Source organism: Bactrocera latifrons, unplaced genomic scaffold, assembly GCF_001853355.1.
Source record: "Bactrocera latifrons isolate USDA-ARS-PBARC rearing strain unplaced genomic scaffold, ASM185335v1 scaffold_302, whole genome shotgun sequence".
NCBI classification, from domain to species: Eukaryota; Metazoa; Arthropoda; class Insecta; order Diptera; family Tephritidae; genus Bactrocera; species Bactrocera latifrons.
Window position 1 is genome coordinate 310240 of NW_017536653.1, and position 24497 is coordinate 334736.

A 24497-nucleotide genomic window follows, 5' to 3' on the forward strand; every position below is an offset into this window, starting at 1 on the left:
GTGTTATATTTATTGATTACTTGCGATAAAATATTCTTCAGATATTTATTTAAATAAGGTTTCTCTCCTTAAATAAAATTTTCTTAATATTTCTTTCATACTAATTTTCGCCTTTCAATATAAAGTATGTTCTCCAACATGACATATATATACACAATGTCTATTCGTGAATCTATCTCTTGTGATAAAATGAAACATTATACATATTATGATAACATTATGAAATTTATCAGCTTTTTACAAAACATAGTTATACRTAACATATATCTTGAAATATTTTCCCTTTCTCAAATTTATACTATATGAACACCCTCTATATTTTGTGGACTGTAGTTCTATGACTGTTTATCGATAATTTTATATGTTCGCTGTTCAGATCATTTGTTTTCAAAACTCCTTACACGTGTGACAATATTCAGCAAAGTTTATTTATTTTATTAAATTATGGGTAGAAAAATACAAAATAAGAAAAAAGTTCCTCAACTGGAGATTGTGCCTATGGATGAAAATCCTCCACTACCAGCACAGAGAACTTCGGAGGACGTCGTACCTAAAAGAGTAAGAAAACTGAGTAGTCCATGAAGATCATTGTCTGAACATACAACATTRTTTTGTAGGAAAAATGGATAAATAAGCAGCGTGTTCTAGTTTTTGCTGCTAGAGGTATTAACCATCGTGATCGCCATCTGCTGCGAGATATAAAAAGTCTAATGCCTCATCATCGTCCGGAATCAAAAATGGAACGTTCGAAAACGCTATCTGTAATCAATGAAATGTGTGAAATGAAGCACTGTAACAAGACAATATTATTCGAAGGACGCCGAAAACGTGATTTATATATGTGGGTGGCTAATGCAGCTACAGGACCCTCTGCTAAATTCCTTGTGGAAAATATTCATACAATGGCAGAACTGAAAATGACTGGTAACTGTTTGCGTGGATCTAGACCATTATTATCATTCGATACTAAGTTTGACGAAATCCCTCATTTGAAGTTATTGAAAGAATTGTTCACACAAACATTCGGTGTACCTAACCACCATCCAAAGAGTCAACCTTTTGTAGACCATGTCTACACTTTTACATATCTAGATCATCGCATATGGTTCAGGAATTTTCAAATTCTCTCAGAAGATGGTGGTTTGGCTGAGATCGGACCTAGATTTGTTATGAATCCCGTTAAAATATTTGAGGGTTCTTTTACTGGCAATGCTATTTGGGAAAATCCAAACTATATAAGCCCATCTCGTCAACGTCAAATGTTAAAGAAAGCCGCAAAGGAGAGATACGTGAACCGCGTAGAACAGAAAGTCCATCAAGAAGTTAATAGGCCAAAGGAGGCATATGAAGGATTAGAGTACGAAGAGTTATTTGAAAATGAGGACGCTATAACGACAGCAAAATTATTGGCGGGTGAGTTTTATGAATACAGATTTCTTCGTTGCTTCTTTCATTCCTTTTACTAATTGACGTCACTTTTAATAGAAAAAGCCAAGAAAAAGGTGGTTGTTGATCCAAGTAAAGAAAAGTCTTCCAAGTCAGCATTGACGAAAAAAATCAAAGAGAAACAACTAAAAGCTGCAGTTGAAGTAATAGCGAAAAAGAAAGCAAAAGTTTCGAATAAGAAAAAAATAAATGAATTGTAAAAAAATTTATTTGATCTTTGTTCTTTATAATAGGTTGTTTAGATATGGTAATTAAATGGAACATTATTAAAAAATATTGTAGTTTGTACAATCTTTTTTAATATATGTGTAATATTAACTTTATAAAATGTGCATCGTAATTTATCTTTGTGAATGAAAAGCGTTTGCACTACATCCATCGTAATTTTTTTTCTATAAAATACACTGAAATAAATATCTTAGACTATTAATATATTTTGATATTTACTGAATCGTCGCTTCATTGAGTTTATTGCGCAAAATTAAGGTATGTTTTCACTCAATTTCACTCAGTTATTCAATAAAGGCTTGTGCGTGATTTAGTCCTGTCGAATTTCTACTTTCCGACGCAATGAATGGTGATTGCATTCATACTACCTATTTTCTATTGCATAATACCATCAACAACGTCTGTGCGCGGCATTCTTGTCATGCTGAATGGCTCCTTATTTATAGGCATCATTTCTACTACTTGAATTGGTGGTTCTTCGCCCGGTTGCAACGGTTCTTCGCCAACTAATTTGGCCAAATTACTTTGTGCCCAACGACCACCACGCCCATTGATTGTTTTATCTTCACAAACACATAAAAATAGTGTGTCTACCACCATCTGCAAATAATTTAATGAATTATTGCATAATTTGGCAACAATTATTCACTTACCTCGAAAAGTGTTAATATTATGTGTGCTATGAAAAATGAGAAAATTATTATAAAGATCACTGGAGCCATATAGAAATTTAGTCCAGGACGATCTTTCAGCACGAAAATGCCAATGAGACCACTAAGAGCTGCAACAAGAACTTTGCCCAGAAAGAGTATAAAGTCACCAATACTGTTAATAGTTGCCACTTGAAGGGCATTGGTTGCCATTGCATTCCATGCCTAGAAAAAACGATTCAAACGATCAATTAAGTTGAGAAGTAACACTCGAGATGTAGACTTACAATGCCTGCTGCTGGGCAGAAATTTATAGATTCGATAGCAACAACTGTATAAGCGTTGTGATTCAAAAAGCGTATGAATTTTTCGAGCAGCCAAAATCCACAAATGCAGCATTTGAGGCAGCAAGAGGCGCATTCGGAACCTTTGTCTTCAGCCTTCTTGAATCTGCATACAAAAAATTAGTTAGTAGATAATTAATTTTATAATAACTGTTATAGCTGTACATAACCATACTTACTTGGCATAAAGATAGGTAAGAATGAGCCGTGGTATTTTGAAAATCGTTATTACAAACGAACCCTTGGCCACTGTGCCTAAATGGTATTTAAGCAGTTTTCCGATGGCGTATGTGGTGGGAGTGGAAGTGGGCTTCTGGAAATACCAGAAAGCAACAGCCGCCGCAAGTGAAAATTGCTGGCAAGCAAATATGAACTCCGTCGTCCAAATGAGCCCAATCACATAAATCCAAAACATGCTTTTTATTGCCTTTGCGTCCGTGTATTCTACGCGTAAAWTCGCTGAAAAGATAAATACGCCTATATTAGAAAACTCATTTAGTAGTAATTTTGATAAGCAATACATTTTTTTCAAATGGGAATAAACTTAATAATATTAATTCTATAAAAAACGGACAACTTACATTTTTAGCACATTTGACAAGGGAATGCACGTTTTAAATAAGGGAAAATATCAGCCACATTAGAACGGAAACACAAAACATAGCTACGGTTCAATTAAACATGACAACTAATTTAAAATGAGCTAATACATATTTGCACAACATTGCTTTAGTTCGTTAACACAACGAAAACATTTTGTCAACGTATTTGTATGTAGAAAACTTACTCTTAAAACTGGCATCCGTGGTRTTCTTCGGTGGAGTAATATCGGTGGGAAACGGTTGTTGATGGGCTGCGGTGTTGTCAAATGGCGCGATTGGGCTTTGTCCAGGTGCGCTGGCAGTTGCAATGCAAATCACGACCACTACCCAGAATGCCAAAAACAAAGCTAGCGCTGCAAATGCCAATAACGGCGCAATTAATAAGCCCGGTAAGTTCATCATACACACGCCAGCTTCTTCAAAAAGCGCCGATAAACCAGATAGCTTATTTTTAAGGAAGTAAATAATAACAACAAGAACTATCTGAAAGTACAATTATATAGAAAAGGAATATATTATGAAATGAGTTTTAAAATTATTAACTACATGGTTTCACTCACCAAAGCGATGGTGGCTAATATAGCGAGTATGTAAACGGCTTCTTCATTCCTTATAAATTCTTCTAACATTGAAAATTGAGCGTTTACGCGTGACTTATTTCGTATGCTATAATATGCATACCACAGCGCAGCCGTCAAAGCCAAACTGGCCACAATAACCAAGACACAGATAAGCCACGAAATAATACGCGACATCCAGTGCATGAGTGTAACCAATGCAATTGAGATTACTATAATGATATTTTGGATAAATCAATTTCATATTTAATTTTAAAATTTGTTTCAATACATACATAAGGAAATACCGCATATTATGGCAACTATGTGCCAGGTGGAATATATATCTGCCAAAAATTGTTGAGCGATATCCCATGAGTTAAGCAAATTGTATAATTCCTTAGCGTTGTTACCTTTCGGCATACAGCGATGTAAAACTGGCGATCTAAAAAATCAACATGTCAATTSTGCACGTTCAATCAATGCACATTTTACTTACTCCTCATAGATTGGAAGTTTTGGGCAAGGGCCTAAATAATTGAAATATTCATCAATATTTTTTGTATTTGTATTGAGAATTGTATCCATATTGAAGTCATAGCGGCAAAGTTTTGTATTTGTATCCATGTAGTATCTGTACAGTTCCAGTACGTCCGTGATATTTCGTGAAGGGCATTCTTTTACACAGATTTTAATAGATTGACGCGGATTTTTAAAATCAAAATAAAACAGTTGCGGTTTATCTACTGTGTTCATGCCGGAAAGTGGGAAATTCGTGAATTTTTCATTGCGTTTTACTCCGCAAGTATTTCCGAATGAGTCATAACCGTTAATCACCCGCAGTGGATTGCCATAAACGAAGGAAAATATCGCTATAACAATCTGAAAATGTATTAATAAAAAGTTGTATTCAATTAGCACCAATATAATATATTAATGCTAGCATTGTTGTAGGTAAGCACGTACATACATATGTACGCATTGAGCAATAATTGGTTAATCATAGGTGCTAGGTATTGCAAATTTTCATAAAAACGATTTAAAGCACACAAGTAGTTTTTCGAATTCTCGTGATCCCACGATATGCGCATACATATACATATATAGCACAAATATTTATATTTACATACATATGTATATTATGATGCGTTATCTTGATATCACAAACTAAGGGTATACATAAGTGCAGGCGTACAAACATTCAAGCACACAAAATTTGAAACCACGGTAACATAACATACCTACATACATATGTACATATACATATATGCATGTAAGTATATGAGAAAGTTAACCGCCTTTTAATCCCGAGTGTGGGTGGTGCCGTCACTTAATAATTATGAGCAAAAATTTACTCATAGTTACATACATACATACTTTGTGCATTGCATATAAATATGGAGTATGCGAATATCTTATTTACAGAACATACATATCTATTTATCTCTTTGATAGTTATGCAGTAAAAAAATGTAAAAAAAAATCTAATATAGTGACGCCATCATCTTCGCTCATAGATAATATGTTTGTTTGTAGGTATGTACATTAAAATTCAACTGTTTCTCAACACTTTCCCTTTTATGACCGGTGTATCGAAAATAATAGGAGATACGTTTAATTCAATTACTCACCAGAAATAGCCAGAATAGTATAAATACAGCAAGCCAGAACGTATCTGTACATGTCCGGTATTTAGGACGATTCATTTGGGGTTCATCTCCATCCTTACTTTCGGCACAGCCCATTTTAATAGCTTACTTCCAATGTAGCCGCAATAATGTTATATTGCGTTCTATTTAGCACAATTTTAAAAGATAATTCACTCTGAGCTCTGAAAATGAAAACATATCCAGTATTGAATTAAAAGAATTAGATAAACACTTATTTATATTTAATTAATGCTTGTTTGTTATGCAGCTCTCCTTACWACTGTGTTTTTGGGCTCTTCTCTGACATTAAACAATTTCTTCSAGTCTATTTAACGCACTACTAATGTATTATTAAACACCTTCAACATGGTTGCATTCAATTGCCCCAAAATAATAAATATTAGTCTACTACCAACTTACTCGATGGCAAATTTAATTTTAGCATTAACTGTTATGTTATGCAAATTCAACAATTATTTCCATTTAAACTAACTTATAATAACTTAATTTTTAAAATATGATTATATTATATTAATTAACAAACACAATGTAGAAGTTGTTTTTGTCTAAGTGAAGTGGTAAAAAGTCACACGGTAACACTGTTTTGTGGATTGTAAATATGATTAGAAAGGAAATTGTTGAGTCTTGTTTACAATTGGCTTGAGTTGTGATAATTTGTGGAATTATATTTGTAAATAAAAGAAGTTTTTTAAATAAATTGTTTATAATGTCTATGCGACCAGATGATCATCGTCGAAAATGGGATAAGACAGAATACCAACGACTGGCACAGGAAAGGTTACAAAACCAGACAGCTAAGGCAAATCCCAAGGATGAAGGTTATATTTTTTATATATATAATGATAATTAGATATTGTAAATATCATAGAAGAAGAACTTCATAGAAGTTGAGAGTAACAATTTTTTTTAACTTATAGAGCCCATACAACGCGAGAACCTAAAGCGGCGGGACTACAAAGTCGATCTTGACAGTAAACTCGGAAAAAGCGTTGTTATAAACAAAAACACTCCTACCTCACAATCTGGTGGCTACTATTGTAATGTATGCGATTGTGTCGTTAAAGACTCAATTAATTTTCTTGATCATATMAATGGAAAAAAACATCAACGTAATTTGGGCATGTCCATGAAAGTTGAGCGCAGTACCGTCGATCAAGTAAAAGAACGATTTCAAGCGAACAAAAAAAAGATGGAAGAAAAACAAAAAGATTATGAGTTGGAAAGGCGCCTACGTGAAGCTAAAGAGGAGGAAGAACGTTACAAGGAGCATCGAAAAGAAAAACGAAAAGAGCGTAAAAGGAAAGCCAGTGATACCGATCTATTGGGTGGCGGTTTATCTGATGATATGGCAGCTATTATGGGATTTTCTGGCTTTGGCGGTTCCAAAAAGAATTCTTAGAAGAAATCAAGAAATTCGTCAATTTTTGGTTTTGTTTCTGTAATAATATTTGTTATTGCATTAAACATTGTAACATAAAAGCTAGTAAAAATATATGAACTTGAGCAAGAGAAACGTTTGGGAAGCTTCTACTGCCACCATCTGACATCGGATTTTTCACGTGTGGCAACGTAGATGACACCGGGCACTTGGACTATGATAGTAATAAAAGATTTATAATTGAAATAGAAAACATATATTAATATTTATAAAACTATTTTATAAGAATTTAAAACAAAACTACCATAACTTACCAAAAGCGCTTTGTTTATAACTTCGGCCGCAAAACTTCGGAGCAATCGCGCTGGCTTCAGACCGCATAGCATTGCCGCTCTGACATAATTACAATTAATAATTTCTGTGAATTGCCTACAAAATGTTAAATATTTCGGACTAAAATTATTATTTTAGGATTTCGTATAAAMAATTTTCAATTGTAATTTTAATCCTCAAAGTTATTCAGAAAGAGTAAAAGGTTTACACAAAATTCGGGTCAACATATGTATGTAGAAAGAACGTATCGTCTAACTGAAGTGTACATTTAACTTTTGCATATAAATCTTAACGTAGAGAATAAAAGATTGTAAAACATTATTTTAAATTTATTGCAAATCTAGAATTTAAGAAAAAATTAATATTAAAAACAAAAAACCTAATTACTTCTAAAAGTTTTTGCACCAAAAAATATTTCTTATGTTTTATATGTATATGACAACGTAACTTTTCATAGTCTACAAAATATTACTTTTTTGTAAAATAATAAAAGCAGTTACAAAAGAAGAAACTAATCTTTATACAAAACAACCAAGTATATAATTTAGTTAAAAAGTGTCACCAACCAAAATATAATTTATGCAATAAATCAACTAGTTATTTTTGCTAGTTTATATTGTAGTGTATTCCATTGATTTGAAAAGTCAACCCGCGCGAAGGTGAAAGTCTTTGGATTCATATTCATATTAAATAACATGTTTTAACTATCCTAGGTCTTCCAGTGCATTATAGTGTACCTGTTTGTGTGAATTTTTTCTATATATGCTGATAATTGCACTAAGATTGCATCATCACCTGCAAACATAGGTTTTACTGCGTTTCTCAAACCAATCAGCAGGGCCCTCGCAATCWATTAGATCGTCGCGAAGTTCCGTTACGCAGCTGTGATACTTTTCTAAATCTGCATATCAAATAGAATAATTGTGTAGAGTTTTTATTTAATGTAATTTCATAGATGGAGACCATGTTGGTTTACCAACGTTTCGACTTGGTTTCAGCTGAGCCACACATTTGTCCATAGAAGAATATCAAAGCCCGATATAAACGCATATACAAATTCGTTGTTGGCAGTGGTACACAATCTGTTAGAGTCTCGTTAATGTGTTGCACCACATTAGATGTTTTAGCGCAAGCCTTAGATAATGAGTTCCATGTTAATAAGAGTAATATTCGTTCAGGACTTGTTACACGAATGCAAGCCAGATGCAACATTACTTGCATCTCATCACACGAATCGGGTTGATCACATTCATCATCCTGGATGTTGAGCAAAAATATAAGTCACACAGTAAGGGCTTGCTGTAGGTGTAAATACCTCTGCAACGTTTGAAAAACTATTTATAAATTCTTCTATAACACGATTACTCCAAAAGCAGCTGGCTAATGAGACTGCCGATAATAGAACTAACCACTTGTATATGTTTCTAGTATTCATATTGAGTTTGGTAAGAAAGCAGATTACAAAAGAAAGAAAACGAATGAAAATAGAATATCGCTTTAACTGTTTTGAAACAAATTTTAACGTTTTTAATTTTTTTTGTTTTTGTCATTTAATTCGGTTTAATTTTTWACATTATTTATTTTATATATGTATACACTGTCATTTTTATTAAAATTTCATTATGACAGCGCTCCAAAAAATAAAACTTGTTACCTAACTTAGACAATAATATATTGATAAAGTAAAAACTAAATGCCTTCATACTCATCGTATACAAAACCAAAACATGTCTACCGACTAGCAATGGTAACGGTATTTAGTACTTTTCGGCTTTGTGTACAATTAATGATTTTGCTCATCGTCTGTCATGGCAAATTCGTAAAGTAAATTAAGTAAAAACAAAACCGTTTTCAGTGGGAATGTCCCAAGGAATGTCGAAATAATCTTTGGGTAATGGGGTGCAATGTGTAGATTTGTAGTCACGAAAATGCTTCCTCAGCTGCAACAAAAAATAACAAGAAATTATAAATCTCGAAAATAATAATATTTCCGAATGCTCACTAAGAAATCGGCCATTTGGTCGCGCGTTTCCTCTGGGTAATCCTTACCAATTTGCATTGGAAATGATTTACCTTGATCGGAAGCATACGTTATGAGCCGTGACATACAGAGACCGTCATTGGTTACTAAAATTTGAAATGATGGCATATTATTGATATGATTCCTTTGGAGTACAAAAACAGTAGTCAAAAAATCAACTTATTAGTAGAATAAATTACTTGAAAAGTTCTTCGGATCCACAGGACGTGATAGAAGTTTCTTCATCCGTGTTAGCTGACTCGTTTGAAATATTGACGGATAACGATACTTTAGAAGAGTTAGAACTAAGTAGTTGCCACGATTTGTTTCAATTCGATTATCCCTRTGTAATTTGAAAAAGTAATTAATATGAATAGTAAACTGCAACTAAATGGTATCAGCAAAAGTCAACATACTCTGAAATAATTTCATCCTCCGTGCGACGTATAAGAGATATTGGTCCGTTATAATTTTGTATAGATTCCACATTATTTAAATTGCAATATTCTCGTATAGCAAGTCTGACAATGCCCGATAAGCTCTCAGGCATTCGCGATTGAGCCAGATACAATATATCATCGAATGTTGCGTCCAAAATCTAAATAAATATGGACATAAATTTCACAGAATGAATGTATTATTACATAATGCGTACCACTCCTTTGACGTCGGGATATAAATTTGATGCCCACAATGTGCTCACACCACCAATACTCCAACCATACAAAATGATGTCTTCAACAGCGAAACCAAGACGATGAATTGCTAATTGCACAACAGCATCAATGCCGTTTTTGTCTTGTTCGGGATACGGTGCACCAGTGCTACCGGCAAAACCAGGATGATTCCAACCTAATACCGAATATTTTAGCGAGAGTGGGGTACTCATTATACCGATTTCATAGWAAGCGGCATTTCCTTTAAAATTTTACGTAAACGAATCAAAAGTATTATTAGCAATGGGCTTTAAACTTTTAAGCGAAATTTAAAAAAATAAAGAACAAACCTTCGGAACAAATTACAAGGGTATTGCCATTTAGGCTGTTTTGACGGTTGTCTACAAAAATGCTGTCGATCTCATTGTAATCAACGGTTTTTACTTTGTATCTCACGGCATTGTGCTCCTCAACCAATTTTGCTCGTCCTTCTATCAAAAAACTATCTGCAAATAGAGATAATAAATGTTTATGAAGCCTACTTTTTTTTTATAAAATAATGCTTACTTAAATAATTTTGTAATATTTTTATGTATCCAGGATAAATCATTCTAATTCCAAAAGTGTGAATGGCAAAATAAGCTGCAAGTTTGCAAGGTAAATTAGCAAATCTCAATTGACGGCTGTCGCGGCTACTGGCAGATAACAATTGTCTTTTCTTGTCATCTCTGAAATGATTGTTAGAATTATTTTGTTTCTTAATTTCAATCACGGTACTCTCACCCTTGCACACTACGTGCATCGAAGTCTACCTGCCATGAACTGAAATCAAAATCAAACTTTCGAAGTRCACGCTTTGTTTCTTCATCAGAAGATAGCTTGGACATTTCAATTGCCCTAATCATTTTTACATATGATTTGGACTGTGTACGACCGAAACCACGGATACACAGTGTTATAACAACAATAATACCAATACTGGTAGTGAATTTGGCGAACGACGAAATTGAATCTGCCACCAAATAGCCTCTTTTATACAAGAAAGTCACTATAAACGGTGACGTATAATAACTAATATTCCACATTAAAGAAAGCTGTAATTGAAAAAATCATATACATAAATGTAAACATCATATATAGCCACTAGTTAAATTGTGTAAAATATATGTATGCCTGAAGATGTTAACACATTAATWTACTGCTGAGAAAACTTACCGTAGATATTATTTGATCACCAAAGCGCTCCAAGCCACCAGGCTCGTAAAGTCTCTAAAAATCAGATTATGTTTACGTGTTTTAGAAAACTAWAGATAGATTTCTCTATATATAGATATATTTACCTTATCCAAACCATACTCCTGATATAATTTGGGTCCAAACACGTAACTAAAAAAACCCATTGCTGTAAGGTCAGAGTTCACTTTTCAACAATGTGATTTAATTATGCACAATTAGTAAATCAAAATGACTACAGTGAACTCAAAACAACAAAATTAGAAAGATAGTATTTCCTAATTTGTGTCGCAAATGACAAACCTAAAATTTTGTAATAAATCCAGCTGGTACAAACAGTGTTGCCAATATTGCAAAATAAAATTTGTTATAGTTTAACAAAATTTTGAGGGTAAAATTGAATCCTTACACATACGCCTTTAAGTGTATGCCTTTTTTTGACAGGTGAGTGAATTGGCAAGCTCTTATGTGATGTGCCACAAAGCCTATGCACATTTGAGTAAGATAAATAACCGCCAACTTAAGCTGTCCTAAGTCGAATAACTACCTTAGACCCACCATATTGATAAACTGCAATATATTTCTTGGTGCTATTGAGGCGATGTGATGCTATTTGGAAATATGTACCCTATAGCTTTTATCCTGCATCTGCAAAAGTGTTCTAGAGTTTCAGGCTCCATGTCGCAGAAGCGGTAATTTGCACAAAAGCTGGCCCTGTTATCGGTGCTCTCCCTTTTTCCATGCCCAAACGTAGGAGTTGCTGCCACAAAAGTTGGTGTTTCTGAACTTACTCTTACTYTTACTCATACGTATATTATAATTAAAATAGTCCGGCAACAATAAGTGCATTTTTTGACAGGTAGCAAAATGACATTTCAGCGTGCCTCGTATTAATTTTTCGTCGCGTCTTGTGAAAATATTTTCAATTATTTTCTGTGATTGTAGAAAATTATTAGTTAGGTGGTGATAATAATAAAATGCACACAATTAATCAGAACAGTGAAAGATAAACTAAAAATATAACTACAAAGCTGTATTGAATATCTCTTGATTATTGAGTACATTGGATGTTTATATATATTTTTTTAGTAAAGTACCGACAAAAGGAAACCAAATCATTCATTTGGAAAGTTAATGATGCATACTACATAACATATATACTATMATTTATTTTAGTTCACAAATCAAATATTTCTTAAGCGAATAGTGTAATAAAGAAAAGTGCCAATTCTAAAATTGTGCACATTGTTTTAACTACAATATGGCACCGGCGCCCCAGCCCTTGGAGGGAAAATTTCAAGGTCCGATGGCTGGTTATCTACCCTCCGGTCAGGAGGGYGGTCCACGTATGAACACAATTTCACTTGCAGTACTAATTGATTTTATTATACAAAGAACTTATCATGATCTTACTGTGCTTGCTGAACTGTAAGTAAATTTTATTATGAGTACTTATTTTCRACTTCCATTACGTACATATATATTGATATCTTAATATATTAATTTTTGTGGCTAATAGGCTTCCGCGAAAAACGGACATGGAGCGAAAAATCGAAATTTACAATTTTTCCGCACGAACGCGGCAGCTATTTATACGTCTGATTTCTTTGGTCAAATGGGCGAATTCAGTTTCTAAAGTAGATAAATCGGCCGTAAGTATAAATAAGTCGTTTTAATTCAAATTTTGTATTTATGTATGGATATATTGATAATGTTTTTCTTATTGACAGAATATAATGAGCTTCCTGGACAAACAAAATATGCTTTTTATTGAAACTGCTGATATGTTGGCCCGCATGTCTCGTGAGACACTAATACGAGCGCGTCTACCAAATTTTCATATCCCTGCAGCTGTTGAGGTACTTACTACAGGTACATATAACCGCCTTCCCACATGTATACGCGAACGCATTGTGCCACCAGATCCCATAACTCCTGCTGAAAAGAAACAAACGCTTTTAAGACTAAATCAAGTAATACAACATCGGTTAGTTACCGGCAAGTTGCTACCGCAAATGAGAGAATTTAAGGTAAATACAAATAAAAAACAGAAAGCAATTTTTTTTATATTTGCAAAATTATTTGTATTAGATCAAAAATGGACGTGTAACCTTTGAAGTAAAGCACGAATTTAATGTTTCGCTAACTGTCATGGGGGATGGCAACAATGTACCATGGCGACTTTTGGATATCGACATACTTGTTGAGGACAAAGAAACTGGCGGTATAACGATTTTTTCATAATTTTTTAATCATTCATATACATTTTGTCTTATTTAATTATTTCTTAGATGGCAAAGCAYTGGTCCATCAGTTGCAAGTAAATTATATTCATCAACTTATTCAAGCACGCTTGGTAGAAAATCCAAATGCACTTAGCGAAGTTTACAATTGTCTGCACTATTTTTGTCAATCGCTGCAACTAGAAGTACTTTAYACACAAACACTGCGGCTAAGTTATGAACGTTTAGATGACAATATTAATGTAGAGGAGTACGTACCTGGCGTAAAAATAACAGTATCCTATTGGCGAGAACTTACCAGTAAAGATTCGAAATCTGAGTTGGGCTATCGTTTAACCGTACAATCGGATCCTAATGAAATCGGACGACCACTTGCTGTTGTACACGTACCCTCACTGGGCGCAAAGGAGTCGGCAGAGGTCGCTGATCGTGCAGTACGTTCCGATCATCTTTCGATGGAGCGTTTAATTGTGTATACGGTGTATATACGTTCCGTTTCACGACTCAATGATCTAAAATTGGAGTTCCAGTCRTTTTTGAAAGATGTCGACTGTGAGTGTAATTGCATAAAATTRTGTAATCTTTATAAAATAAAAATATATTCATAATAACTTCGTATTTTGGTAGTCAATTTACAAGGAACTCCCGCTATATTGACTGTGCCAGTGCTGACGCCTTGTTTGCGTGCTGAACAAGTGCATATAACTATTGACACACACACCGGCATGCTAAGATGTCACGTGCCAAAGCATTTAGACTGCCCCATCATGCCGGAAATGCAAGCTTGCTTGAATGGCGATCGAAGTAAATTACAGCAAATCATGTCTGAGTTGAGGTAACAAATTTAATTTACACACATTTTCTTCGAAAATATTCCATATATATAGTATACATATGATTCACTCATATATATTTTATTCATATTTATATATATACATGCATATATGTATATAGTACATGTAKTGTAATGATGTAAACTTCAACACTGCTATTCTGTTTTGCAGATTTTGGATAACTCATCGTCGTTGCGAAAAAACCTTGCAACATTTACCGGCAGCTACCACAGAAACATTACCTTTTCTTTCGCTGCCYGACAATCCGCTCATGCAACCAGGCCGACATAAAATTTATGTCAAACTGCATCGTCATCCTAATGTTATAATTGCAAGTGACTGTATATTCATACMTAAAGAGCAACCAAATGACATTATATTTTTGTTTGTTTCTAGGTTGTGGAACTAAAAGAGAAATCCAACACGCCGAACGAAATGGAATACACTTTTCATTTGGGCTTTGTTGCATATCARACCACTGAGGCGGACGTGACAACTGAGGAAGCACAAAATACACGTTTGGTTTCCAGTTCTAATCCACCGCCACATCCACCCACTGTTAGCGCAGAGGTKCCTAAGGTTTATACAAAATTATTGCGTCTAATAGAATTCGACACCTTCGTGGCCACACACGGACCTGGAACCGATGTCGATGGTAGTTATTAATTTCACTTTTTATCTTCATATATTTATTTTCTATTTATTGGCGTTGTCTATTTTCATCGTCTATGCATAGAATTGCCACCACATAAGCGCAAAGCAAACAGCGAAATCGGCCCGCCTGCCAAGCAACAAAAAACAATTTATCCAGCTTACTTTATACCCGAATTGGCGCATGTCATTGCCATGTGCGATGAAAAAATACCGTTCTTGAATTTAGCGCAGGAGTTATCGCGTCGCGAAATACCACATAGCGGCCTGCAAGTAGAAGCSAATGCAGCGTCGCTGGTACTGAAGATACTTGCGCTCCCCATGCCGGGTCAGCAGCCACAAGATCAAAAGGTATATTTGAGCACATCATTTTATACTCGAAATATGTACCTAGTTACTATATATATTTATTTTCTACAGAATTCCACCAGTTCGTCATTGCCAGTTCTGGAGAAACCGATCATGAATGATCTATTGAAGCGTTTGCTCTCGATATCCATACGTTCGCAAATGAACAAATCMAACCAAATGCGCAATTGGGGTGTCGAGTTCGTATTTTACAGCACACCGCTGCAGAGYACCCATCAAAARGAGCAAGGCAATCGTCGTACAGTTTATTTGACGTACGAGCAGGCAAATCATGATTTCGTGAAGACCGTTGACGATTTATTGCGCGACTGGTCGAAGATTGTCTACCTTTACACGTTGGTTTTTAATTTCGCCGAGCATGTGAAAAATAGTAAGTAATTATACTGTCTGTTCTGTTGTATATATGTATGTGTAGGAGTCCCTTAGTTTTTGAGATATTGATCCCTAAAAGTTGCTCATTCGGCGAATTCGCATATATTGAATCACCTTGGGATATACCTGTCATACAAATTGACCAATCAAATGTAAACGGCTATCTCCCTGACCTTTTTCGCATCCTCGCTGCACCGAACCTAACATTCTCCCCAACTGAGACGTCAGCGACCATATTCACAAACTGGACGAAGGAGTACAGACTTGACTAGTCGATAATTCGACTGTTAATAACTCGACAGCCTGTGCTCTTTTACTCTTCACACGACCGCGATTATTACCAAAGTACATTGCCGCAACAAAATTCTCAAGTCGCTAGCCGGCAGCACATGGGGAAAGGACAAAGAAAAGTTGTTGGCAACTTACAGCAATCGGCCGGCCGATCCCTAACTACGCCGCACCAATATGGACGTCGACGACAACTTAGCTAATCCTTACCATCCAAATGGCGACAAGGGGCCCGCTAGAACAACAACAACAACAACATCAAAATAAATATAAATTTCTGTTTGTACGCTTTTACGTTATAAGAAATTCACTTGTGAAGGGTTTTTATATAAAAGCTTTGGTGCAGCCGAAGTTAACTCTTTTTTTTCATGTTTTTATCAAAATAATTATTTACTTTTCCTTCTAGAGCGTCTGAACCTCGCCGATATGGTTAGCGTTAAGTCGTACAATTACATGAATGTTCTGCTGGGCTACGGACCTAAGAAGGAAGTCACTTGCAACATTTCTTGGTGCGCACAAACGAATGGCTTCCGTTTGATATACGTTGGCGGCATTTCGGCGGTGAACGCACATTCTATGATGCGCGACCAGTTAGCCTCGCACCTGAATCGTCAGCATAATCTTACCCAAATTGTGCAAATACTGCATGAAACATACACTCCGCTGAGTTCCATTTCCAAGCTGCCCATCATACCACTTCTGGGCATACCAGTATGTATCTTTTTACGATTACTTATACATATATATAATATATATATTTCATTTCATATACACAGCGGCCGCAAGTACCTATCTTGTCGTTTTGCATACTACCGCAGTCGCCCTGTCTCATACGTTTGACATATCAAGCTATTTACTGCCTGGAGATACGCATGCGCAATGGCCGTTTAGTATCGATTCGCGATGGCGCATACTCGCGCTTCGATCGTAATTTGATTGATGAGTTCACACCAATACAAGGGTTGAAAGTRRGTCCATTAACGGTTYATTACGTGAAAGATTTCTAAAAATGCCTCTCTAATTTTTTAGGGTTTCCTCTTGAAACATGTCGATGAAAATGCCGTGTATCGTGGTCGTTCACAAAGTGAGGATGACAATCCACCCTCTCCTTTAGGTATGGAGGACAACTACTGTGGTCCGGGCAGTGTGTCTGGCGCTGGCGCCGGTGGTTCATCACCTTTTACAAGTGGTGGYATGCGTGGTCCACAGTCACCACGCGACAGTGGTTTGCGTTTTCCCGCACCTCATACTCCACCATCCAGCTCAAATCCACACACGCCAGCGAGTCCACATCCATCTGCCAACGCTGGCGGTGGTAACAATCCAAATCATCCGAATTTCAATTTAACCTCACCACCCGCACACCACATGCCACATCCATCACCCGGTGGTCTTATGCCATCATCACCACTAAATCCACAACCAAGCCCACATATGGCCCACAGYCCCGGTCCGAATACATTGTATATGCAGGGCCATCAGGATTCACCGTTTACCGCCATGTCACCGGCTAACACAAATTGGCCCGGTTCSCCAAGCATGCCGCGGCCATCACCACGTCCGGGTCAGAGTCCGGAGCATAAACCAAGCGGCAACTCTGGCGGCAACACAGGCACCTCTTCGGCTATGTCACGTGTGCCCTCGAATCGTTCGTGGGCCGGCGCAGTGCCCACGGTACTCACGCACGAAGCATTGGAGACGCTRTGTCGGCCCAGTCCGCATCCCAACAAAGATATCACTGGTCCGGAAATTAGTCCATTGGAACGCTTTTTGGGTTGTGTATTCATGCGTCGCATGCTGCAACGGCACATACAAGGTGACGAATCGATTACGCCACTCAATTCCAATGAGCCCGGCATGGTGCTCTTCAAGGTGGACGGCCTGCAATTCCAGGTGATGCTAAATCAAATGCACATGGAGTCGTTGCATTTGAAGGCACAGCATTTGCCGACACCACCCACACCGGATGGCAAGCAACCATTCCAGCTGAGCGCCGATGATTTGTTAGTGCTGGAACAGTTCTTCGATTTGCGTGTGGTGGCGCCACCATATCGGCCGAACGCTATGACTGCTTTCTGTCGCGTGCTGAGCTGTCCGGGCCAAGTACTCAAGGACTTTGTGCAAATTATGCGCCTCGACCTCAAGCCCGAGGTAATGGGCGATCAACTGAAGTGGGCCTTGCAATTCTGCATGCGCGTGCCACCATYGGCGGCGATCATACCAATTGGTACGCCGGGCATCTATATCTGCAAGTTAAAGATTCTCTTTTTCGTAAGTATTGTTGTTTTTTGCCATAAATCCATTTCGTAATTGCATGGTTGTTGATTTGTTTGGCTTCCAGTTGCAAATCACACGCATACCATACAAGGGCAAAGAGTGGAAGGATAGCCCCACGTTGCTGTTGCCAATGGTTTACGATCTAACTTCGAATATTACGCAGTTGGTTGAGCGGCGAGAACAGGTGCAGTCACCGGCCATGAATGCCGCCAGCGCATTGTTGCGCCGCTTCACCGAATTCAGCGTTCAGCATGGCCAGTGCTCGCTCTTCCCAGCCGTTTTGGATTTGCTAACCAATCTGCAGCTGCCAAACGACGTGCCGCCGCCAAATCAGGTGAGCGCCTAGCTGTAAGTTGCTAAATATTCAAACTTATACTAATTTCTTTGCATCTTTCTGCRCTAGAATATTGGACCACCGGTCGGCCAAGTGGTGGGTTCCAGTCCGAATCCKATGATGCACTCGCCGATGCAGCAAATGGGTCAGATGGGCCCATCGCCAGTCGGTCCTGGTTACCCGCAAATGGCACAAAATCAAGGTCCGCAGTGATGAAGGCGCANGTCGTACAGTTTATTTGACGTACGAGCAGGCAAATCATGATTTCGTGAAGACCGTTGACGATTTATTGCGCGACTGGTCGAAGATTGTCTACCTTTACACGTTGGTTTTTAATTTCGCCGAGCATGTGAAAAATAGTAAGTAATTATACTGTCTGTTCTGTTGTATATATGTATGTGTAGGAGTCCCTTAGTTTTTGAGATATTGATCCCTAAAAGTTGCTCATTCGGCGAATTCGCATATATTGAATCACCTTGGGATATACCTGTCATACAAATTGACCAATCAAATGTAAACGGCTATCTCCCTGACCTTTTTCGCATCCTCGCTGCACCGAACCTAACATTCTCCCCAACTGAGACGTCAGCGACCATATTCACAAACTGGACGAAGGAGTACAGACTTGACTAGTCGATAATTCGACTGTTAATAACTCGACAGCCTGTGCTCTTTTACTCTTCACACGACCGCGATTATTACTAAAGTACATTGCCGCAACAAAATTCTCAAGTCGCTAGCCGGCAGCACATGGGGAAAGGACAAAGAAAAGTTGTTGGCAACTTACAAGGCAATCGGCCGGCCGATCCCTAACTACGCCGCACCAATATGGACGTCGACAACAACTTAGCTAATCCTTACCATCCAAATGGCGACAAGGTGCCCGCTAGAACAACAACAACATCAAAATAAATATAAATTTCTGTTTGTACGCTTTTATGTTATAAGAAATTCACTTGTGAAGGGTTTTTATATAAAAGCTTTGGTGCAGCCGAAGTTAACTCTTTTTTTTCATGTTTTTATCAAAATAATTATTTACTTTTCCTTCTAGAGCGTCTGAACCTCGCCGATATGGTTAGCGTTAAGTCGTACAATTACATGAATGTTCTGTTGGGCTATGGACCTAAGAAGGAAGTCACTTGCAACATTTCTTGGTGCGCACAAACGAATGGCTTCCGTTTGATATACGTTGGCGGCATTTCGGCGGTGAACGCACATTCTATGATGCGCGACCAGTTAGCCTCGCACCTGAATCGTCAGCATAATCTTACCCAAATTGTGCAAATACTGCATGAAACATACACTCCGCTGAGTTCCATTTCCAAGCTGCCCATCATACCACTTCTGGGCATACCAGTATGTATCTTTTTACGATTACTTATACATATATATAATATATATATTTCATTTCATATACACAGCGGCCGCAAGTACCTATCTTGTCGTTTTGCATACTACCGCAGTCGCCCTGTCTCATACGTTTGACATATCAAGCTATTTACTGCCTGGAGATACGCATGCGCAATGGCCGTTTAGTATCGATTCGCGATGGCGCATACTCGCGCTTCGATCGTAATTTGATTGATGAGTTCACACCAATACAAGGGTTGAAAGTGAGTCCATTAACGGTTCATTACGTGAAAGATTTCTAAAAATGGCTCTCTAATTTTTTAGGGTTTCCTCTTGAAACATGTCGATGAAAATGCCGTGTATCGTGGTCGTTCACAAAGTGAGGATGACAATCCACCCTCTCCTTTAGGTATGGAGGACAACTACTGTGGTCCGGGCAGTGTGTCTGGCGCTGGCGCCGGTGGTTCATCACCTTTTACAAGTGGTGGYATGCGTGGTCCACAGTCACCACGCGACAGTGGTTTGCGTTTTCCCGCACCTCATACTCCACCATCCAGCTCAAATCCACACACGCCAGCGAGTCCACATCCATCTGCCAACGCTGGCGGTGGTAACAATCCAAATCATCCGAATTTCAATTTAACCTCACCACCCGCACACCACATGCCACATCCATCACCCGGTGGTCTTATGCCATCATCACCACTAAATCCACAACCAAGCCCACATATGGCCCACAGYCCCGGTCCGAATACATTGTATATGCAGGGCCATCAGGATTCACCGTTTACCGCCATGTCACCGGCTAACACAAATTGGCCCGGTTCSCCAAGCATGCCGCGGCCATCACCACGTCCGGGTCAGAGTCCGGAGCATAAACCAAGCGGCAACTCTGGCGGCAACACAGGCACCTCTTCGGCTATGTCACGTGTGCCCTCGAATCGTTCGTGGGCCGGCGCAGTGCCCACGGTACTCACGCACGAAGCATTGGAGACGCTRTGTCGGCCCAGTCCGCATCCCAACAAAGATATCACTGGTCCGGAAATTAGTCCATTGGAACGCTTTTTGGGTTGTGTATTCATGCGTCGCATGCTGCAACGGCACATACAAGGTGACGAATCGATTACGCCACTCAATTCCAATGAGCCCGGCATGGTGCTCTTCAAGGTGGACGGCCTGCAATTCCAGGTGATGCTAAATCAAATGCACATGGAGTCGTTGCATTTGAAGGCACAGCATTTGCCGACACCACCCACACCGGATGGCAAGCAACCATTCCAGCTGAGCGCCGATGATTTGTTAGTGCTGGAACAGTTCTTCGATTTGCGTGTGGTGGCGCCACCATATCGGCCGAACGCTATGACTGCTTTCTGTCGCGTGCTGAGCTGTCCGGGCCAAGTACTCAAGGACTTTGTGCAAATTATGCGCCTCGACCTCAAGCCCGAGGTAATGGGCGATCAACTGAAGTGGGCCTTGCAATTCTGCATGCGCGTGCCACCATYGGCGGCGATCATACCAATTGGTACGCCGGGCATCTATATCTGCAAGTTAAAGATTCTCTTTTTCGTAAGTATTGTTGTTTTTTGCCATAAATCCATTTCGTAATTGCATGGTTGTTGATTTGTTTGGCTTCCAGTTGCAAATCACACGCATACCATACAAGGGCAAAGAGTGGAAGGATAGCCCCACGTTGCTGTTGCCAATGGTTTACGATCTAACTTCGAATATTACGCAGTTGGTTGAGCGGCGAGAACAGGTGCAGTCACCGGCCATGAATGCCGCCAGCGCATTGTTGCGCCGCTTCACCGAATTCAGCGTTCAGCATGGCCAGTGCTCGCTCTTCCCAGCCGTTTTGGATTTGCTAACCAATCTGCAGCTGCCAAACGACGTGCCGCCGCCAAATCAGGTGAGCGCCTAGCTGTAAGTTGCTAAATATTCAAACTTATACTAATTTCTTTGCATCTTTCTGCRCTAGAATATTGGACCACCGGTCGGCCAAGTGGTGGGTTCCAGTCCGAATCCKATGATGCACTCGCCGATGCAGCAAATGGGTCAGATGGGCCCATCGCCAGTCGGTCCTGGTTACCCGCAAATGGCACAAAATCAAGGTCCGCAGTGATGAAGGCGCANGCCGATGCAGCAAATGGGTCAGATGGGCCCATCGCCAGTCGGTCCTGGTTACCCGCAAATGGCACAAAATCAAGGTCCGCAGTGATGAAGGCGCAAACGCCGCACGGTAAACAAGAATAACAACTGTGCTGGCAGTGCTGGCGGCGACTAAGAAGCTAAGCGCACACGCAACGCGCAARCAGATGGGACACAAATTAACCGGCCTTTAACTCCGACTAMCTTCAGAACATTTGTTGTTTTTGTTTTATATTTTGGACATATTTTGAGGGAAGACTGTGTAGGAAATCGTCGAACAATGACAAAATTTTACATAACAGTTGCAAAGATTAAGATACATATGCTTATATATATATATAAATGTTTGGAAATTAGTTTAATTAATGATTTGACGAAAAATCATATTTATTAAGATTGCTGAATATATTATAATTACCGCAAATAACTGCAGTTTTTCTCTTCATACACCCAAAAAAGTGCTAAATAAAAATCATATTGTAATAGTTAAAAAAAAAAACAACAACAAACCAACGGCGTTTTAAATTATTTAAATATTTCACTAGACAAATATCCTTCAATTGGGTGACTTTTAGTTAAATTCGAGGTTAGGTAAGTGTAGTTTTCAGAATGCCTTCTTAATAGYCTGATACACAATAATCAAATACCTTAAGGGGTAGGTTGGTCTAAGATTTTTTCACTGTCTAAACCGCTAAAATATCGAGGCGCGTGGGTCGTCATTTTCCCGAAAATGAGTTTTTCAAATCGAGCGTCTATTGCGGTTGAAGTGTTGTCAAGTTTAACATTTTTTGTGGTATTACGATTTTCAACTTTATGTTAGGTTAGTTTAAGAAGTCTAAGGATATGAACAGATTAAACTCCGATTCGTTGTGGTACCTAAAACCTTCTATATAATGAATCATTAGACCCTTACAAACCGAGAAAACGTTTTGAGCCTATCACGAATTTGATGAGACGGCTAACATCAGCTTCGGCTTTGTCTCCTGGTTCGCCGCGATGTGTCCGATTCAGTTTTTCAAAAGTTAGTTAATGGAGGAGACAGTGCCTGCATGCTTCCACTTCAGTCTTTTCCATACAACTTTGACARCTAGCGCCCGATAAAATTTTTAGCCTCACCGCATTAATACCTTTTAGACAGAGTCCAGTAAGAACCCATACGATTAGGGTAAGGTGCATTTTGCTAAAAGCAAATAGTTCTAGGCCAAAAGGATCTGACGATCTTGAAAGAACTGGTTGTCGACCTGCTAGGCACACGAGGAAAAATGAACTTGGCGATCAGGAAAATGTTTCTGCTAAAAACTATCTCAAATCCAAAATCCAAAAAAGTACTTTTTTTGTGAAAGGTGTTAACTTCGTGATATAAAAAATTGAAATTATTCTGAAAATATTTTTATTTCGATAATTACCTGAGAACTATATCAAAGAAGATCATATAAAAATTTCAAGCCGATAAGTCAAGCCGTTTCGAAGCAGTTTTCCCACGGACTCTGAAAACAGTATTTTGAGAAAAACTTGTTTACAGTTCTGGGAGCCGATTACACTAGATTTAGATTTGAATGGTAGTTACATATGTATATGTTTTAATTTTCCGATCCGGGCAATTTTTCAGCGTTGCCTCGACCATTAAGCCATGTCAAATTCCTTAACGATTTTTTGTCATGACAAACTCAATACAATTCCCACAACAGCCGGTTCTAAGTTTCTGGAATTGAGCCGGATTTTATCGGGCCAAGGATTGTTATTTCGGAGATGGAATCCGTTTAGATCGGTAAGTCTTATTATAAGTATGTCATCATTGGAGCAATGCTTGGCAGCAGAGTTGCTTCGTAATCACCTGACTAGTGCTGGCAGTGAGTCCAACCCGGGCCCGGATTAATTTTTCTGCTACGCCAAAAGGCTCCATCAAAACTCCACCTCGACTAGGTGTCATACATGTAATGGATATAGCCATATATAGGATATATCATCATCAGGCCTTTAGACACAGATTTTACAATTTAATCAGCAAAACAAAATCCTCCAAATCCATGAAATTGACATGCCGATGCTGACCACTCTTCAAATATATTATATGTGAGCAAAATCGGAAGAGTTGTCGCCCTACTGAAACCTGCTCAAAAAGGGGAGTCCTATCGTTCTATAACTTTCTTCTCTCCAGTAGTGAATACACTTGCCTTATTACTGCCGAACTTCATATACCACCTGAGCCTAGCAAGCCACTAGCATGGCTTCCGAAAAGCACTTTGTGTCATACATGCAAAGATGGACGGGGGGACGATCCTCGTATCGTTGGACTTGCCAAAAGTCTTTGACACAGTCAATCACACAACGCTATTTGAGAACTCGACGAGAAAATCGACGCTGCCTCTGAGACTGAAGAAATCCTTTACTACGCCGCACCAATATGATCGCCTGGATGTAGTAAGACGCAGACACGGAAGCTGCGAATTTGTTAGAACACTGCACTCTGGACTACGACAGAAGGCTTCTTGATGTTTCCCATCGAACACAGTATCAC

The 24497-nt window shown here is 38.4% G+C and overlaps 6 protein-coding genes across 11 annotated transcripts; 3 read left to right on the plus strand and 3 right to left on the minus strand.

The window, feature by feature from the left end:
• Positions 1-386: 386 nt before the first annotated feature.
• On the plus strand, positions 387-1655 carry LOC108970624 (ribosome biogenesis protein BRX1 homolog). The gene is made up of 3 exons (XM_018936119.1): positions 387-558; positions 618-1413; positions 1486-1655. The coding sequence occupies exons 1-3, from the start codon at positions 445-447 to the stop codon at positions 1644-1646; spliced, it is 1071 nt and encodes a 356-aa protein (XP_018791664.1). The 5' UTR covers positions 387-444; the 3' UTR covers positions 1647-1655.
• Positions 1637-5762, minus strand: LOC108970623 (CTL-like protein 1). The gene is made up of 9 exons (XM_018936118.1): positions 5459-5762; positions 4327-4709; positions 4124-4272; positions 3831-4060; positions 3456-3753; positions 2848-3127; positions 2612-2774; positions 2328-2549; positions 1637-2274 (listed from the first exon to the last, which is right to left on the minus strand). The coding sequence occupies exons 1-9, from the start codon at positions 5570-5572 to the stop codon at positions 2050-2052; spliced, it is 2064 nt and encodes a 687-aa protein (XP_018791663.1). The 5' UTR covers positions 5573-5762; the 3' UTR covers positions 1637-2049.
• Positions 5763-6094: 332 nt separating this feature from the next.
• LOC108970627 (zinc finger matrin-type protein 2) lies at positions 6095-7218 on the plus strand. Its single transcript, XM_018936123.1, has 2 exons — positions 6095-6315; positions 6415-7218. Exons 1-2 carry the CDS (start codon positions 6204-6206, stop codon positions 6894-6896), a joined length of 594 nt encoding a protein of 197 aa, XP_018791668.1. The 5' UTR covers positions 6095-6203; the 3' UTR covers positions 6897-7218.
• Positions 7130-8708, minus strand: LOC108970628. Its single transcript, XM_018936124.1, has 4 exons — positions 8524-8708; positions 8189-8465; positions 8004-8109; positions 7130-7304 (listed from the first exon to the last, which is right to left on the minus strand). The coding sequence occupies exons 1-4, from the start codon at positions 8641-8643 to the stop codon at positions 7142-7144; spliced, it is 666 nt and encodes a 221-aa protein (XP_018791669.1). The 5' UTR covers positions 8644-8708; the 3' UTR covers positions 7130-7141.
• Positions 8709-8837: 129 nt separating this feature from the next.
• Positions 8838-11449, minus strand: LOC108970629 (protein ABHD16A). Its single transcript, XM_018936125.1, has 10 exons — positions 11225-11449; positions 11100-11153; positions 10668-10978; positions 10452-10612; positions 10235-10390; positions 9884-10146; positions 9645-9826; positions 9429-9571; positions 9211-9335; positions 8838-9148 (listed from the first exon to the last, which is right to left on the minus strand). The coding sequence occupies exons 1-10, from the start codon at positions 11282-11284 to the stop codon at positions 9038-9040; spliced, it is 1566 nt and encodes a 521-aa protein (XP_018791670.1). The 5' UTR covers positions 11285-11449; the 3' UTR covers positions 8838-9037.
• A 542-nt stretch (positions 11450-11991) lies between these two features.
• LOC108970620 (mediator of RNA polymerase II transcription subunit 14) lies at positions 11992-22434 on the plus strand. Of its 6 annotated transcripts, none has more exons than XM_018936115.1 (17): positions 11992-12545; positions 12637-12769; positions 12848-13147; positions 13209-13341; positions 13409-13912; positions 13988-14195; positions 14365-14524; positions 14590-14848; positions 14930-15195; positions 15265-15481; positions 18742-18843; positions 19536-19840; positions 19906-20097; positions 20159-21400; positions 21471-21740; positions 21810-21942; positions 22039-22434. In XM_018936115.1, exons 1-17 carry the CDS (start codon positions 12379-12381, stop codon positions 22047-22049), a joined length of 4602 nt encoding a protein of 1533 aa, XP_018791660.1. In that variant the 5' UTR covers positions 11992-12378; the 3' UTR covers positions 22050-22434. The 6 variants fall into 6 exon arrangements, with proteins under 6 accessions (XP_018791660.1, XP_018791659.1, XP_018791658.1 ...); XM_018936114.1 differs by having other exon boundaries at positions 21810-21915; positions 22012-22434; XM_018936113.1 differs by having other exon boundaries at positions 21810-21958; positions 22055-22075.
• The last annotated feature ends 2063 nt before the right edge of the window (positions 22435-24497 follow it).

Coding starts and splice junctions, on each gene's coding strand:
- LOC108970624 (XM_018936119.1), top strand. CDS start 445: ATGGGTAGAAAAATACAAAATAAGAAAAAAGTTCCTCAACTGGAGATT. Junction 1,414..1,485: donor GACAGCAAAATTATTGGCGG/GTGAGTTTTATG, acceptor CACTTTTAATAG/AAAAAGCCAAGAAAAAGGTG.